Source organism: Panthera onca, chromosome D1 (assembly GCF_046562875.1).
Source record: "Panthera onca isolate mPanOnc1 chromosome D1, mPanOnc1 haplotype 2, whole genome shotgun sequence".
Classification (NCBI taxonomy): Eukaryota; Metazoa; Chordata; class Mammalia; order Carnivora; family Felidae; genus Panthera; species Panthera onca.
Window position 1 is genome coordinate 108,334,658 of NC_138348.1, and position 18,930 is coordinate 108,353,587.

The 18,930-nt window shown below is 39.2% G+C and overlaps 1 protein-coding gene and 1 long non-coding RNA gene across 9 annotated transcripts in view; one reads left to right on the forward strand and one right to left on the reverse strand.

Annotated features, from left to right (window-relative positions):
* ATM (ATM serine/threonine kinase) overlaps positions 1-18,930 on the reverse strand; it is a 129,762-nt gene that overhangs the window by 103,687 nt on the left and 7,145 nt on the right. For all 8 annotated transcript variants that reach the window (XM_078432709.2, XM_078432710.2, XM_078432711.2 and 5 more), the window contains 5 exons: positions 17,586-17,731; positions 13,316-13,480; positions 3,435-3,600; positions 2,351-2,589; positions 395-558 (listed from right to left, as the gene is read on the reverse strand). In XM_078432709.2, the coding sequence (XP_078288835.2) occupies positions 395-558; positions 2,351-2,589; positions 3,435-3,600; positions 13,316-13,480; positions 17,586-17,731 (880 nt within the window). The remainder of the gene's footprint in view (positions 1-394; positions 559-2,350; positions 2,590-3,434; positions 3,601-13,315; positions 13,481-17,585; positions 17,732-18,930) is intronic.
* On the forward strand, positions 13,038-16,970 carry LOC132660819 (uncharacterized). Its single transcript, XR_009601917.2, has 2 exons — positions 13,038-13,095; positions 16,602-16,970. It is a non-coding gene; the product is annotated as an uncharacterized LOC132660819 (long non-coding RNA).

The following is an 18,930-nucleotide window of genomic DNA, read 5'->3' on the forward strand; positions in this document are numbered from 1 at the left end:
TTTCTACAGACAACCTTTTAAGAATGAAGAGTTCATCACTAGTTTTCACTAAGTTCATATGTGCAAAATAGTTATTTTTTAAGTCAGAAGATTATTTCCAAATATTTACAGTATTTTGAACAGAAAAGCTACATATACAAAATAATTTGACAAGGTTTCCTATCAGAACGCACATTTGAAAAGTCCAGTAAAGGGCACCTGGGTGGCTCAGTTGGTTAAGCATCCAACTAGATTTTGGCTCAGGTCAACACCTCACAAGTCGTGAGATGGAGACCCGCATCAGGCTCCACGCTGGAGCCTGCTTAAGATCCTCTATCTCTAAAAAAAAAAACAAAAAAAAAACAAAAACCCACCAAATAAAAGGAAATTAATGGAAAATTTCAACCAACTGTACCTGGTGACAAATATCTGCCATCAGGTCAATCAAATTTTCCTTGACAGCAACATTACGGGATCCTGAAGAGTATTTCCCTCTGCTTCCTATATGACTTATCTCATTAATCAGCAGATCATATAAGTTGTATAAGATACTTTTCCATTTATTTGATTCATAAGCACCTGTAATTCAAAAAAAGAGAACATAATCTACATACACACTCCATTTGCCCCACCACCTCCCACAAAACCATTCAGCTACTGAGGCGGAAACTGGGCCAACTGCCCACTCAGTACTAATGCCTCTTGTGACAATATCCTTGCCAAACTCTACTTTGTAAGTGTCCGCTTCATGCTCAGCTTACCTGTGTTTCCTATAAAATTCTTCAATAGTCTGATTTTTCTCTGATCAACTCAATGAAAATCTCAATCGAACTTTAACTGTGTCTCTACCCTGAGGCAAATGTAATTAACAGGCTCTGTCATTTACATGAGGACCAAGTTCTCACTACATCATTTAGAGAAAAATGTTACCAGTTCCTTTAACTGGTGTACAAATGACATGTTACCCAGACTTCTCATTACTCTGGTCACCTTTCCCTAAACACACTCCAGTCTACTAGATCTCTCTTCAAATGGTGACTGTCCAAAATCTGGTAGACAGAATACTCCCACTGTCATCTGACCCGATGGGTAACAAAGGAGCTGTTACTCCCCACAAAGAACCATAAAATCTACTGACGCAGTCTAACACTACGTTAGTGTTTCTGGCAAACTCACCATCCTGTCAATTTTCATCCTAAATATACCATTAACTAAAACCCTAAACATATCATGGCATCCCATAAATTAAGCCTGATCTTCATCCTGGTGAAAGCTGTGTGAAAGATGACAAACTAAGAGAATCCGCCATTCTTTGACTTCAGTAGTTTCTCGGGCCACAAATACTCTAACTACACATACTAGAAGAGCCCATTAAACATTGCTACTTTTGAAAAAAATTGGCTATAACTGTTTTCCTCCATTTTAGCTGCTATTACTCAGTGTAGCATGATTTCCTAACACAGTCATTACGCTCGCCATGATGAATTCAACCAAAGGCCAGTACAAGGCCAAAGGTAAACACAGCCTGAGCATGGGGGAACTCGTTCAGTTCCTGTTCCACCCAATAAAGTTCCCTTCTACTGAATGAAGCGAAACCATCCCAGCAGTACTCTTTCTATGAAGGTATAATTGACATGCAACGTTAGTTTCATGTGTACAATGTAATTATTCAGTATTTGTATAACCTTGTGAAATGACCACGGTTAAGTCTAGTTAACACACCTTACATAACAAAAAAAAAAAAAAAAAAAAAAGCTTCTTCCTTGTGATGAGAACTTTTAAGATCTACTATCCTAGCTGCTTTCAAATATGCGATATGTATTAACCAGCAATACTCTCTTGATGAAAAACGAAGGTAAAGGTATCAAAGAGGAGAAATCATTCATTTCTGGTATTCCCAGCAAACAGGGGCCTGGATCAAGTATGAGGTTTAAAGCAGCATGTACACATCTCCCTGAGGAACTGACTAATCTGACTGCTTTGGGTCCATATTTATCTTTTCTACCTCCTAATAAAAGCCACATGTAAATAAACAAGACCCTGCCTTCTCTGAACTCTTTTACGCTATAGTATGAGAAATACCTTTTAGCACCTAACTGCTGCATCATCAGCTCCCAGAGGGGACATCGCGTCATATTTGTGTTTCCTCGTGATGCCTAGCAATGTACTAAACAAACGGCACAATATGACTTGCTACCACAACTTCAAATTCTAAAAAAAGTGTGAGAAATATCCCTGTGACTAATACCATTATCAAGCACAGTAATCCATAAGAAGGTCATAACCTCCTACAAAATACAATTTTCATACTTAAGCCCCTACATTTCGATGAGGAAGTAAATTCAAAACAGCAAAAACTGCCTTTTATTACCTTTCTCTTGGGTTTTAGCTCCCTTTGGATGACGGATATAAATTTGCAGCTGAAATAATTCAATAATCACTTCTTTTAAACAATCATTAAGTCTGTGTTGAGTCCAAATATAAAGCAAGGTAGGAAGAACTTCATCTCCTAACTGACACACGCAAATTCGAAAGTTAACAGCCAACGTCTTGAGGAAGATAACAAATGCTGCTAAGATATGGTTTAGACCTGCAGAGCTCTTCTCTTGTCTGTCACAGAAAATAAACACACTCCGCTTAACAGGGAAGACAATGAACACTGAAGACAGTTATGAAGTTGCACGCTGGAAAGAAAAAAGTATCTAATCTTCAAATAACAATAGCCTTAGTTTCAAAACTATTCAGGAAACAAATCCTAGTGGGACTACAGGCAGCAACAACATTATCTGGTGCTAGGACACCAGCTCTCTCTGCTGCTCAAACACCATGTATACAATGTTTCATATTATAGACTAATGCAGCACAAACGTAAGATATTGATACTTCCAAAATACACGAGTTCATTTTTTCTTATTACATCTATTCTCAAAAATGGGGAAAATCAAACTACTTAAGAGGATATTTATCTTTTTTAATAAAGCAGCACTGATCTCCCATCTAAAAACATCATTTTCATGTTCTGTCTTTGGATATTCAAGAATAGCTGCAGTGATACTTTCTTTAGGAATCTACTAATTCTACTACAATGGGCCGATGTTTTTGTTTTTGTTTTTTTAATTGGTAACATTTTCAGATGCTAGATCTAAAAGACAGACTTGCAGAGCACCTGGGTGGCTCAGCCAGTTAAACGTTTGACTCTCGATTTCAGCTCAGGTCATGATCTCACAGTTCATGAGTCTGAGCCCCACGTCGGGCTCTGGGTTGACAGCATGGCACCTGCTTAAGGTTTTCTGTCTCTGTCCCTCCCCTCTTGCCCCCTCTCTCAAAATAAATACACATTAAACACACACACACACACACACACACACACACACACACACGCACTGAAAATAAAAGATATACTTGCAAAAAGATCAAACAGATTTCCAATACAGAACAAAACGAGACTAGATTACCTTGCATGATGAATCGCTTTGGAAAAGAAATCCAACAATTTGGAATTCAATCCATCAGTTTGCGAACAGCACCCTCTGGCCACAGCATGAATTATTCTAGCCACTAAAACTCTATTAATGTCTTGTGCAGGTTTAAGGTACAGATTGAAGTACACAGAGAACAACTCTTAAAAAACAAAAAAAAAAAACATTTTAGTTATGTTATCAAAAAGAAAATTATCAAAGCATTTAACTTAAAGGTCCTGCTACAATTTAAATTTCAATAATCCCATACAGACAAAAAGATTAAAAATTACACTAATTTACACTCAAAACAGTAAAAGTGTTCAATCAGTATTCAATGTTATGTTAGGTCAACTGCCTTCGAGAGGAACAACTTAAGGCCGCAGACCATGTGCAGCCGGCCCTCAGACAAGCTGTGGCACCTCTTCAATATCTACGTCCTTCCATGCAGGTCTAACAGAGCATGTGACACAGGGCACACACAATCTACTATTTTGTTTTAAAGCCGGTTGATTAATAACACGTGTAAAATATATCAAGCGCATCAAGAACCATATCAAGGGGATAACATTTTATTCTACTTGAAACCTAAGGAATCAGAATGCCAGTTTCCTGGGTGTTGGCAGAAGACAAGATATTCTTGATCCGAGAAAAATGACAGTTTATTTTTCACAGCAATGACAATAGCCACAGGACCTTCCTTCTTACATAAATTCCTCAGCCCCAAAGGCAACCTGAAGAGGGGCAAGGGACATGATACAAAAGTGAGCTACATTATAGAAGAGAAATCTCAAGCCACCTGTAACAAACGGGCAGCAAGCAAGCCTGTCCTTGCTCTGAGCCTCGGAGCCTCAGAGCCTTGCTCTGAGGAAGCCATCATCTCTGGCTTCCAAGGTCTGCTATACACACGTACTTAAAAAAAAGTCAGGACGGGGCGCCTGGGGGGCTCAGTCGGTTGAGCGTCCAACTTCAGCTCAGGTCATGATCTCACGGCTCAGGAGTTCGAGCCCTGTGTGGGGCTCTGTACTGACAGCTCAGAGCCTGGAACCTGCTTTGGATTCTGGGTCTCCCTCTTTCTCTCTGCCTGTCTCGCACGCATGCTCTGTCTCTCTGTCTCAAAAAGTAAATAAACATTAAAAAAAAAAAAAAAAAAAAGCCAGGAATAAAGCAGCCAGTATCTGCTCATAAGACACGCAGAAACATTGAAATGCATTGAGAATCATCTCCCAAAACAATGAAAACCAAAGTTGCTAATGCAGGATTTTCTTCCCATAAAGAGAAAAACACAAAGTCCTTGGCTGGTAAAGTAAGACTAACACCATGGGTTATCTGCCTTTTCAACTGTATAATATCACATAATTCTGCAAAAATAGTTTACAATCAGTTGTCAAATACAAAAGAATAAGGACAATATAAATACCTCAAACATGATAGTAAAGAAAATGATCGTTCAAATGATTCCTATCGTATCTGACATCAATTTATGCAACTCTACATCAGTGCTTCCCAAAGTTTCATCACGACATACAACACCTAAACGGTAAAACTGTGAGTTAATACACACAAACGTGGAGAAGAGAACACAGGAGTGGTTACCTTACTCGTATTAGTTGGTAGGTGCAGAGAGGTGAAATGAGAAAGCCAACGGTCTTGGATTAAAGCTCAAGTTTTAGGGCATTTATGTTAGATCAGGGAAGTTGATCCCAATTCTCATAGAATCCCACATACTATCCTAGCAAGCGGTTAAAAAAAAACCAGTATAAGCCGTCAACAGAAGTCTCAGAAGCAAAGAGTCCAACTTCTTCAAAAAAAGGCTGTAGGACATGCCTCCAGGTGGATTCACTTCCTCCATGAATTCAACAGACAGAAAAGCTCAAAGAATGAATAGTAAAGGAACATGATATTTAAAAGGACTTCTGGAGTTAAAAATTTTAAATTAAATGTAGATTCCTTAGGACTTTATACATAGACACTCATGCTATCTGCAAACTGGAACAGTTTTCTTTAGTCCTTTCTAATCTGTACGCCTTTTATTTCCTTTCCTGGCCTAACTGCCCTGTCTAGAACCTCTACTGCAAGGCTCAACAGGAGTGGGGAGGGCACACATCCTTGCCTTGTTCCCAGTGTCTTTTATGAGTGGTTTTAAATTATCGATTCATAACTATTCAGAGTATCTATTTCACAGTGGGTGAGTTCTGATAGGGTGTGGTTTAAAGGAACTGGTCCAGAGGCATCTGGGTGGCTCAGTCGGTTAAGACCTGACTTCGGCTCAGGTCATGATCTCAAAGTTCCTGAGTTCGAGCCCTGCATCAGGCTCTGCACTGACAGCTGGGAGCCTGGAGCCTGCTTCAGATTCTGTGTCTCCCCGTCTCTCTCTGCCCTTCCCCCACTCACGCTCGGTCTCTCTCAAAAATAAACATTAAAAAAAAAAAAGAAGGAATCCATAAAGGAACTGCTGCATTTAAATGCATAGTTGTCCATAGTATGTCAATACTCTTTTAATAGCTGCAAAACATGCAACTGTATCTATTTCCTTCCTCATATCAGCAATTTGTGTCTTCTTTTGTATGTAAGTCACTCCTGCTAGCGGTTCTAGATTTTCTTGACGTTGTCAAAGAATCAGCTTTTTATTTAATTAATTGTTCTCTCTTGTTTTTCTGTTTTCAATTCCAGTGATTTCTTTACTTCCACTTGCTTCAAAGAGTTTGGTTTTGCCTTTCTCGTTTCTTGATGTGGAAGCTAAGGTTACTGATGTGAGACTTTTCCTCCTTCCTAGTATGGGCAGTCGATGCTATAAAAATTGCCCTTTCCATATAACTTTAGCTGCATTCTACAAATTTTGACATCTTGTATTTTTTTTTTTTCATTTTCATCCAGTTCTAAGTATACTTTGATTTCCTTGAAGACTTTTCTTTTGACCCATGAATTCAGAAGTGTGTTATTTATTTTCACAAAAGTACTATTGTGGTAGGGTCCTCTCCCTAAGGGGAGAAAAAAAGGGAGAGAAAACTTCAAGGTAACCTGGCTATCCGCCTGCGTGACAATATCCCTCATGACCTTGGAAACTGAGACTACTTAGACTGCATGTTTATGTGTGTTACCATATATGGGGAGACAAAGAAATAGAAAATGTATTTTAAAAAACTATGCCATGAGGGGCGCCTGGGTGGCTCAGCCAGTTAAGCGTCCGACTTTGGCTCAGGTCATGATCTCGCGGTCCGTGAGTTTGAGCCCCACATCAGGCTCTGTGCTGAGAGCTCAGAGCCTGGACTGCTTTGGATTCTGTGTCTCCCTCTCTCTGACCCTCCCCTGTTCATGCTCTCTCTCTCTCTGTCTCAAAAATAAAACGTTAAAAAAAAAAAATTAAAACAAAACAAAACAAACCTATGCCATGTGACGTTGAGTGCTCAGTTCTTTGGGTAGGAACCCAACTGAGTGGTGCTGGCACAAATAAAGTTCCTTCCTGGATAAAAAGCTTCCGTGTTTGGGGCACCTGGGTTGAGCATCTGACTTCAGCTCAGGTCACGATCTCATGGTTCATGGGTTCAGGCCCTGCATCGGGCTCTTTGCTGGCAGCTCAGAGCCTGGAGCCGCTTCTGATTCTGTGTCTCCCTGTCTCCCCCTCCCCCGCGCACGCGCACTTTCTCTCGCGCTCTCTCTCTCTCTCTCTCTCAAAAATAAATAAACGTTAGAAAAAATTAAAGAAAAAAGCCTCGGTGTCACGACTCTGCGAGAATCCTGAGGAAACAGGGTACTATGGTAGAATATGAAAAGACAGGAACAAATTTAGAAGGGGAGACCAGAACACAGCAGTGGCATTAAGTTGAGACCTGCAGGATGAGAAGAAACCAGCCAAACAAAGGGTAGCCTCTAACAAGAGGAGGATACGTCATGAGGCAAGAAAGGGCTTGCACTCTCGAAACAGTGCGAGATGATCCGTAGCCGTGTGAGAAGGAAATACTAGAACTCTTATTTTTTAAATTAGAAGTAATTACAAATAAAAAATTAAGCTCTACTGACGTAGAAATCAATAACGGCCATTGGGGAAGAGAGCTTTGGCAGCTTCTTATAAAACTAAACAAAGTTTTACCATATGATCCAGCAATCATACTTCTTGGTATTTACTGAAATGAGCTGGAAACCTATCTGCACACAGATGTTTATGGCAGCTTTATTCATAACTGTCAAAGCCTGGAAGCAATCAAGGTGTCCTTCAGTGAATGAATGGAAAATTACAGTGTGGCACATGCAGCCAATGGAATATTATTCAGCGCTAAAAAGAAGTAAGCTATCAAGCCACGAGGGGGCACGGAGGAGCCTGAAATGCATACTACTAAGTGAAATAAGCCAGTGTGACAAGACTATGTACTATGACCACATGATACCAACTACATCACAGTCTGGAAAGGCAAACCTAGAGAGACTGTAAAAAGATCACTGGTTGCTGGGGATCAGTGGGAAGGGAAGGATGAACTGATAGAGCACGGAGGACTTCCACGGCAGTGAAACCATTCTATGTGACACTATAATGGTAAATACCCCTCATGACACATTTGTCACAATCTATAGAACGGACGGCACCAGGAGTGATCCCAATGTCAACTGTGAATGCCAGGTGACAGGAGGGGTCAGTATGGGTGCGTGGACTGAAACAAATGTGCCACTCCGATGCAGGAAGTTGACAAGAGCAGAAGCCACGCCAGCGTGTGAGGGCTCGCGCGGACTCTGAACTTCCTGCTCAATTTTGCGATGAGTCTGAAATGGCTCTAAAAAAATGCAGTCTGTTTGTTAAAAAGTGTCCGGAGACCACTGGGTTAGAGGATCTGAATGAGGGCCACTGTAGCCAGAACACAGAGATCAGAAGGACGGGGGCAGGCTTTTGGTTAAGGTCAGAGAGGTAGGCAGAGCTACCCCGCGCTTCCAAGGCCGAGCAAAGGGGAAGTCGACATTTCTTGCCAGTTTTACAGGAAAGCCACGAGAGGTTTTCACGTTTCTTCCTTCCTACCTCATTAGAAAACCTGCCCTCTTCCTTGGGACAATCCCAGAGCTCTTCCTTCGGAAACACTCATTCTCAGAAAACACAGTCCGTTTTCCTGTGTATTCACACACTGTCTCTGCATGAAATCCTTCTGATTACATTCCGGCATACTCTAGTTACTCTCCTCTCTAGCAGGACCCCTCTTTCCCTTCACCTTACGACCAAAGCTTTGGAAAGTGTCGTTTTGCTCTTCCATCTCCTCGCTTGTCACTCAAGCTCTCACACCAGTCTGTTACAGGATTGAACACCATCAACCAACCAACTGACTCTAGTTGCCATTTACAGAACGAATCACCCATAACAGCAGATAGACTTTCTTTTCAAATGCATACGGAGCATTCATCAAATTAGACTTTATCCTGGGCCATAAAAGAAGTCATAATAATTATAAATACGTTATAAGAAGTATGTTCTCTGGCAATAATGTAATTAGACTAAAAACCATAAAAGGGAAAATGAAATAAAAAATAGGAAAGTACCCCCAAACAATTGGAAATTAAATAACACACTTCTAAATAATCCACAGGTCAAAGAAGAACTTTCAAGAAAAACAAGTCTTGAAGAAAAATGAAAATGTAACAATGCCAAAATGCGTGAGATGTGACAAAGCAGTGTTCAGAGAAAAGTTTATTCTATTAAATACACATATTAGGAAAGAAGCTCTCAAACCAATGATGTAAGCTTCTACGTTAAGAAACTAGAGAACAAATTAAACCCAAAATAAACATAAGGGAAGAATAATACCAGAAATCCATAATGAAAGAGGCAATACCAAATCAAGCCTACATACGTTAAAAGGACAACAAGGTAATAATGTTTAAGAACAACTTTACGCTCCTGCATTAAACAATTTAGATAAAGTGTACAAATTCTTACACAAGTTATTAAAGCTAACTAAAAAAGAAATAAACTAAACATTCCCATATCTGTTAAAGAAATTGAATTCATAGTTAAAAATCACCTTCCAAAAATAACCTTCAAATTCAATCTAGTAATACGTAAAAAGAATAATACATCATGCCCTAGGAGGGTATGTCCCAAGAATGCAAGGTTGACTTAACTTTTGTATACCAAAGAACACTATTGTCAGCGTTAAAGCAACCCATGGAATGGGAGAAAATAGTTGCAAACCATATATCTGACAATCGGGGGTTAACATCCAGAATATGTAAAGAATTCCTACATTTCAACAACAAGATAACAAGCTGATTAAAAACTGGACAAAGGAGGCACCTGAGTGGCTCAGTGGGTTAAGCATCCGACTTTGGCTCAGGTCAAGATCTCACCATTCCTGAGATCAAGCCCCACCGTCAGGTGAGCTTAAGCCCAGCACTGACAGTGCGGAGCCCGTGTGGAATTCTCTCTCTGCCCCTCACTCTCTCCCTCCCTCCGTCCCACTCTCTGCCCCTTGTGGGATTCTCGGTCTCTGCCCCTTGCTCACTCACGCCCTTTCTCTCTCTCTCTCTCTTTCACTCACTCAAAAATATATAAATAAATAGACACACAGATACATAGAATAAAAACTGGACAGAAGACAGGAATAGATACTTTTCCAAAGGTGATGTGCAAATGGCCAATAAGTACGTGTTAAAGTCATTAGAGAAATGCAAATCAAAATCACAACGAGACACCACTTCATACGCATTCACATTAGGAGGACTACTATCAAAACAAGAAAAAGAACAAGTGTTGGTAGTAAGAGTGTGGAGACACTGGGAACGTTTGTGATTGTGGATCTGTAAAACAATGCAGCCCTTGAGGAAAAGTTTTGTGGTTCCTCAATAAATTAAACACGGAGTTACCATATAATGCAGTAATTCTACTTCTGGATAAATACACAAAAGAACTGAAACAAAGGACTCAGGCAGCTCTTCCTACCCAAGGGTCCTGTCCTGTCCCTGTGCTTTAATAAAATCACCTTTGTGCCACCCTCCCCCCCAAAAGAAAGGACTCAAAGAGCTATTTGTACGCTCATGTTCATAACAGCATTATTCACAACAGCCAAAAGGTAGAAACCACTCAAATGCTCAATGACAGATGAATGGATAAACAAAATGTAGTATATACACACAGTAGAATATTACTCAGCCTTAAAAAGGAAGTAAGTTGCGAGACACACTACGACATGGATGAACCTTGAAGACACGAGTGAAATGGGCCACTGACAAGAGGACAAACACTGTATGATTTCACTTACACGAGGCGGCCAGGGTGGTCAAACTTACAGATACAGAAAGCAGAATGGTTGCCAAGGGCTGCAGGAGTCAGTTTCAGTTTGGGAAGATGAGAAAAGTGTTGGAAATGGAAGGTGATGGTTGCACAACAATGTGGATATAATACGTAACGCCACTGAACTGCACACTTAACAATGGTTAAGACGGTAAATTTTATGTCATGTACGTTTCACCATTTAAAAAAATCATACTAAAGCTCTTTGTCAATAGGATACAGCAGAAAAAAATAAATAAAAGTCACACAGCTCAGAAATGAATGGAAAAAACACAGATACAGGACTGCCTAAAGACAAAACCCCACAGAAGCTAAAAAAGAACTCCTAAATCTAATAAGTGTAATTTAGCAAGGTCCCAGGACACAAGATTAATACACTAAAATCAGCTGTACTTCTGTATGATAGTAATGAACAATACAGAAATTGAAAATTTTAACATTATACAATTTATAAACTATTGCTATATAAATCTAGTAAAAATATACAAACCCTGTATGCTGATAATCATAAAACATTGATTTCTTTACGTCAAAAAAGACCTATTACAATGAGCACTGGGTGTTGTATATAAGTGATAAACCACTAAATTCTACTTTTGAAATAAATACTAACACTATATATTAACTAACTTGATTTTAAATAAAAATTTGGAAGAGAACAACAACAACTACAACAACAAAAACAAAGACCTAAACAAAGAAATACATCATGTTCATGGATTGGAAGACTCTACATGGTTAAGAAGTCTATTCTTCCTTAATTGTTCAGTAGAGTCCGTGCAATCCCTACCAAAATCCCAGCAGGGTTTTTTGTAGAAATCAACAAACGGATTCCAAACTTTGTATGAAAATGCTGGCTGGCTTCAGGCCATCTTCTCATCTCCTCAAAACTCTCCCTCTAGGGGCGCCTGGGTGGCTCAGTCGGTTAAGCGGCCGACTTCGGCTCAGGTCACCATCTCGCGGTCCGTGAGTTCGAGCCCCGCGTCGGGCTCTGTGCTGACAGCTCGGAGCCTGGAGCCTGTTTCAGATTCTGTGTCTCCCTCTCTCTGACCCTCCCCCGTTCATGCTCTGTCTCTCTCTGTCTCAAAAATAAATAAACGTTAAAAAAAATTAAAAAAAAAAAAAAAAAAAACAACTCTCCCTCTAAAAAGTCTCATCCTTAACCATGGGCTCCATCAACATCACTACTAAAGACGGGTTCTGAACATAAACTTCACTTCTTGAGCAAAGTCCTCATTAGAGAAGCAAGTTCTCATCAGAGGAGGGAGCTAACTAGAAAAACAATTCAACCAAGGGGCGGATGGTGAGAAGTGAAAGTAGTATGCTTAAAAATAAAAAGAGCGTTTCAGAGAACATGCCAGATGATGGAACCATACTTAGGATGCTACAGGAAGGACCACCTTTGTTTCAGTGAGACCTGTGGTTACATGTAATAATCTAAGATACACAAACCCTCTGAATACTTAGGATGGACCACTTTGGTCATAGACAGGTGTCACAGTATCCTGGATATCACTAGCCTATTCTCTACAAGACTTGTTGAGGGTCGGATTTGGGACACAGCCTCCCTTACGTCCAGAACAACAACAGAGGCCCCAGATGACATCTAAGAAATTAATACAGCAGCTCAGAAGGCTTTCCTTCATGTGGGAACAGTAGAGTATAATGCAGAGCACTGATCAGGTCATGGTTTTACCATCCACATATATCTCATTTTGAAACGAGAAACTGACGACAAATAATACAGACAAACATCTTTTCAGGTAGTCAGCAAAATTTATCTTGAATACTTACAATGAAAAATACTGAGCTTTTAGATTTTCAGAGGTGGTTGTATTAGACGACTCTGACTTGGCTTAAGAGTGGCTTCACTAAAGCCAAATCCCATTCTCACCCATTGAACCCACTCAGCAACGGAAATGCTCCACCTCTGAAATCAATAAACTCAAATGTTTCAGCCTCTGACCCTAACTTCCTTCCTTTGTGGTCTCTACTAACTTTCACCTACAGGCTGTCAAAAACACTCGATTCCTCCCTGGCACCCACTCTCCTCATCTTGTAGTCACTGGGGCCTGTACATCCTGTGCTATTCGTGATGTGCGCTACCTTACAAGTGACCTGCTACAAGCCTAATCCAATGGATTCTTCTGTGTTTTATCATTTCCACCACACTTAAAACGTCATCCCCCTTCCAACCTGAAACTCTGTTGCTTTCACTTCTACAACACCTCTCCCTACTGGTTTTCTTCTTTGTACTTTAATCATGGTGGGGTTTGGGTGTCATTGATCTGTGAAGTCACGGCTTCCAAACATATCTATGTCATAGTGTGTTAGAATTTTTGGTTTACTTGGTTTTTTCCTGCCACTGGCCTGTCAAGTTCTTGAGGACAGGTATGGCTTCTTTCAATTCTGTAACTCCTTACCTATGATAGAGACAATAACTTCGGAAGTCCTTAAAAAATGAAACTAGGTGTTGGATTCTGTAACCATTTCATTTTACCAGGATACTGTGAAACGGCCAGGTCATTTGGGGGATACAGATTCTGACCAGCCTTTTACTGACATTTCATTTCACAGAAAAAATTCAAAAATAACAAACTTCAAAACATACCTAGCCACTGTTGCTGAGTTATTTCACACCAGTATTTTCTCACTGAAAGAATATCCTTGAGCAGTATGTTGCTGCAGTCGGCTCCATAAACAGTACCATTAAACGAATCTTTCACCGTATCCATGACGTAATTCAAGAGTTCTTGACATTTTAGTCTGGGTGCTCCTATTTAAAAATAAACAAGCAAGTAAATAAAAACGTATAAATCTTAAGACAAATAAGAACACCTGGAAGTACAACTATATAAATAATTCCATGTGGGAAATTACTATTAACCTCTTTCTCACAGAGCAGGGAGCAGCAAACTATGGCCCGTGGGCAAAATGCAGCCAGCTGCCTGTTTTGGGAAATAAAGCTTTACGGGGCCACAGCCACATCCATTCATTTATGTATTGTCTACAGCTACTTTTATGCCACAACAGCAGAGCTCAATAACTGAGACAGACTAGAGAGCCTGAAAAGTCAAAAACGTTTACAGTCTGGTCCCTTGACAAAAGAAGTTTGCTGATCTCTATGGGAATATATAGCAAAAACTATCATTCATCCTATCCTTAATAATTCACAACTTCTGGAATTAGACCTAAAATGATCCAACGTTTCTTGGTACTTTTTAAAAAGAACGAATTCATTAGAATAACTTGAGAATAACGAATTCATTAGAAGATATTTACACTAAAAATCAAATTACTTTCAAATCCTACAACAGCATGTATGGCATATAAGTATGTAAGGCAGTAATATTTCCTCTTTTATTTACTAGAGGTCCCAAAAATTCAGTACTAAAGGATATACTCTTAACAAAAGGATATTTAAAAACTGTTTCTTATTTTCAGCAAATCACACTGATGTTGCGGCTAAAATTTTATCCTATTTCAACATTAACAATCTTAAAACCACACATTAACATTTTTTTTGTTATAAGCTATCAGCAGGTCGCAAATCATATGTATCTGATCATATTCTAGTTCAGCATTTTCATATGGTGACAACCATCAAACTACAGTAAATAAATACACACTGACATAATCGGAGTACTATTTTCATTTGTGGCCTCTATTACAATTTTAGGCATCTCTGGCCAATCATGAAATGCACAATCCCACGATCCTCTGCTTTAACACCCTGTGTATCTTTCTCTTATGGTCCTTGTAACATTTTCTTATCCATAACGTCTGTTATATTATAACATTCCTAAGGAATTAATCTCTATATTGCAACACAACCCAGTAACTGTCCTAAATAGTGTTTGCTTAGTAAACATTTATTAACTGCATAAATTAATGTCAGGATGAAGTCACATTTCCCTATGGTCTTAGTCCCAACATATTTCCTTCCTCTGCCAAATTTGAGAAAGGCCTCAAGAATTATGCTGACATTCTTTTCTACAAAAATCTGCCTCCAGAGGACAACTAAGTTGGCTGAAAAGGATTTAAGGAACCTCACAGAACTTAACATTTTACAAATGTGCTTTGTGCAGAAGCAGATAAATGCCTACATAAAAGAATGACCAAATGCTTATTGGTTCCTTCCCAACTGTCTTTTTTCAATCTGTTTCTTTCGTCACACTTTGAATACCAGTGCTAACTAAGTCTGGCAAAGTCTGCACATGTGTTTCAATTCCCATCAATTCTCTCACCTCTTTGAAAAACACAAAGAAGTGAGATGACATAATAGTAACACCCTACCTTTGTTCTGAGGTTAAAGACATTTAAGTTACAAAGTTAAACCTGAAACTGGAGCACCTGGGTGGCTCAATCAGTTAAGCATCAGACTTCAGATCAGGTCTTGATCTCAGGGCACATGAGGTCACGAGTTCGAGCTCCGCATCAGGCTCTGTGGTGACAGCTCGGAACCTGGGGCCTGTTTCAGATTCTGTGACTTCCTCTCTCTCTACCCGTCCCTCACTCAAACCCCCCATCTCTCCCCTTCAAAAATAAACAAACATTTAAAAAAAATTCAAAGTTAAACCTGAAAGAAAAGGAAGCTTCAAATGAAAACAACCACTTTTCAACCATTTAAATGATCTTATATTGATAATTTTATCTACTCTTTCCTATAAACAAAATATTGATACTTTCACACATTTTCAAATGTGATGTCCACTGTTAATTTTGTGACTGAGGTCTTTTCACTCTAATGCAAAATTACATGCTGCAAAGTTTTCTGAGGGGTTACAAATGGGCTTGGGTATCATTCTCTCCTTACTCTCTAAGTACAGATTAAAATCTAATAAGAACCCAATGTCAGTAGCCAAGAAATCAAATTTTAATAAATGCAGGGCTATCCTACAGGGCAAAAGCAGGTGCAGAGTATTTCAGTGTAGCTTTCCTCTGTCCATGCTGGAGTCCCTGACATGGGCTTGCCCCTATCCACACAACTGGCATCTCAGAGCTGGAAAAATAAATTTCTCCTAAACCACCACTTTTTAGACTCAAGTCTCATACCACCATTCTAAAATATCATTTGCTAACCATCTGTATCCTTCTACTCAATAACATTTAGCAACACTGGCCTTTTCTGATTCTTTTTATTTTACTAAGTTCCTTATTTTAACTCCAAGATAGCCTACAGTGTTATATTTCTTTCAGGTGTCCAATATACAGTGACTCAATGGCGTTTCTGATTCTTAAACTAAACTTGGTATCGCAAAGCCACATTTTTTAAAATTTATTTTTAATTGTTTTCAGTTTACATCCAAATTAGTTAGCACATAGTGCAACGATTTAGGAGTAGATTCCTTAGTGCCCTTTAACCCATTTAGCCCATCCCCCTTCCCACAACCCCTCCAGTAACCCTCAGTTTGTTCTCTATATTTATGAGTCTCTTCTGTTTTGTCCCCCTCCCTGTTTTTATATTATTTTTGTTTCCCTTCCCTTATGCTCATCTGTTTTGTCTCTTCAAGTCCTCATATGAGTGAAGTCGTATGATTTTTGTCTTTTTCTAATTTCACTTAGCATAATACCCTCTAGTTCCATCCACATTGTTGCAAATGGCAAGATTTCATTCTTTTTGATTGCCGAGTACTACTCCATTGCGTATATACATATATATATATATATATATATACACACACCACATCTTCTTTATCCATTCATCCTTCGGTGGACATTTGGGCTCTTTTCATACTTTGGCTATTGTTGATAGTGCTGCTGTAAACACTGGGGTGCACGTGTCCCTTCAAAACAGCCCACCTGTATCCCTTGGATAAATGCCTAGTAGTGCAACTGCTGGGTCGTAGGGTAGTTCTATTTTTAGTTTTTTAAGGAACCTCCATTCTGTTTTCCAGAGTGGCTGCACCAGCTTGCATTCCCAACAAAGCCACATCTTTGAAGAGTGAACAGAGTTTAAGCCGAAGAGTCTGTACACAAACATTTCTGCTTCTAGCTTTCAGGATTGTATGAAGCCCGTTTCTTTACATGAGCCTACAAGGATCCTGTGTTTTGATTCAAAAATATGAACTCTTTAAAGCATTCACCGCATCAGTTCAAAATGGAAATATGTGGCTCAACAGAAGCAAAAAAATCACAGTTATTTTCTTTTTTAATCAATAGAAGGCACAGTTATAGTTACAAGAGTGGGTTTTGACTGCCAAGAAAGCCACTGTGATCTCAAAATGAGTTACAAGTATAGAATAAAAGATATACGAGTCATGCACTGCTCTGTACCAATCAGAACATACCTATAATTGAGTCCCACACTTTGAGAGAGAATTAAATTGAAGAAAATTCAGAAGAGACTGACACAAATACTAGGTCATACGAGCTGAAGGAAGTTTATCTGTTTAGCTTAGAGAAAAAGCCTCAGAGAAAATGTCATGGCTGACTTCAAATACCTCAAAGGATACCATTTTGAAAAAATTTATTGGGATGTGTCTTTATTACCTGAGAAGGCAGAAGCAATAAATAACAAAGGGAGACAAGTTTTTACTACTATTAAAGCTATTCAAAGATAGCAAAAAAAAAAAAAAAAAAAAAAAAAGCCTCAAAAGGTTATGTTCATCATTAAGGCCACCTAAGTGCTAAGAACAAATAGAGGGGGTCCAAGAAGAAGAACGGGCAGCTGGAATAGTAATTTTTAATCTTTCAATCCAGGCACTACCATTCCATGCTTGCATAAATTCATCCAAATAGTTAAATCTATAGTATTAAAAACCATGATATGTACTAGAGATTAGAGTTAGCATCAACTATTACCTCAACACATTACAACCAGACTCAGGCAACAGTAACTCTTAATAAACCAGCTCGTTACAACTAACAACAGCACTTACTTTTATTTGCACATTTGATGAAGTATTTGACCAGACTACTAATTTCTTGCATCTTTTTCTGCCTGGTGGCTTGTGTTGAGGCTGATACACCTGCTTTTGCTGTTCTCAGACATTCTGTTTCTTTTTGAACATATTTCTGTAAAAATCTTCAAGAAAACAAAGTAGAATTTCAGAAAACTCATTAAATGCTTAAATTATTACAACAGTTCAGGGCGCCTGGGTAGCTAAGTTGGTTGGACGGCTGACTGCGGCTTGGGTCATGATCTCATAGCTCGTGAATTCGAGCCCCACATCGGGCTCTGTGCTGACAGCTCAGAGCCTGGAGCCCGCTTCGGATTCTATGTCTCCAACTCTCTCTGCGCATGCCGCCCCCCCCCCCCCCCGCCACTCACACAGTCTCTCTCAAAAATAAACATTAAAAAAAAAAATTATTGCAACAATTCTAAAAAGTCCTTATGCCATTATACAGAGAACAAGCCACAATGTGCCATCAATGTACCAGCTAAATAAAACAATTTTCTCTTTCAAGGCCTAAGCCCCACCACACCCGCTTAAAGTCTGGTCTGGATCTGGAGCCTCCGTGATTTTCTGTTGCTTTCCTGCTTGCTTTTTCACCTTATTATTAAAAGCTTACAATTGTTTTAGGGCTCTTGATTCTTTATTGCCTGTTATTCTGTACAACCCACACCTTCCCTAAGCAGTTGGTAACACTTCTACCTTTGGAATAAAGGCTGCCTAGAAAATATTCATGATTAGCTGAAAGTGCCAAGTGCATCTCTGACCGATCTGAACAGTTTACGCAAAAGTCATCTTTAGATAATAACTATAGTTGTGGTGTTTGAAATAAACTAACCAGAGGAAGAGAAGCATGCATTTTTCATGTTATCTGCATTGAAATCTGTAAGTCATTCCAGTACCAAATACGCAGTAAAAATAAAAGTGTTCTTTCTAAATACTAACAACTTCCTTGACTGAAAATGTTGTTTCACGTTTCCCAGTATTCTCTATTAATTTAAAATATTTCACTCATGTGCCCTAAGTCTTACGATCTATTTCTAGTTACAGACTTCACAGTTAAAAATTATATTTTAATGTAAAAAAGCATCAATTCTGTCTGCCACTCCAGTCCACTAATCAATTCTGTCTTTCCAATGCCTGAATCCTGAATTTTGTTTGTTATTGTTAAAATTTAACATATGGCAGTTACTTACAGCAATATAGATGTAAAAATAACAGGGGTGCGGGTGGGACTCAGTCAGCTGAACATCTGGCCCTTGGTTTCAGCTCAGGTCATGATCTCACAGTTTGTGGGTTCAAGCCTGGGTGTCAAACTCCACAAGCACTG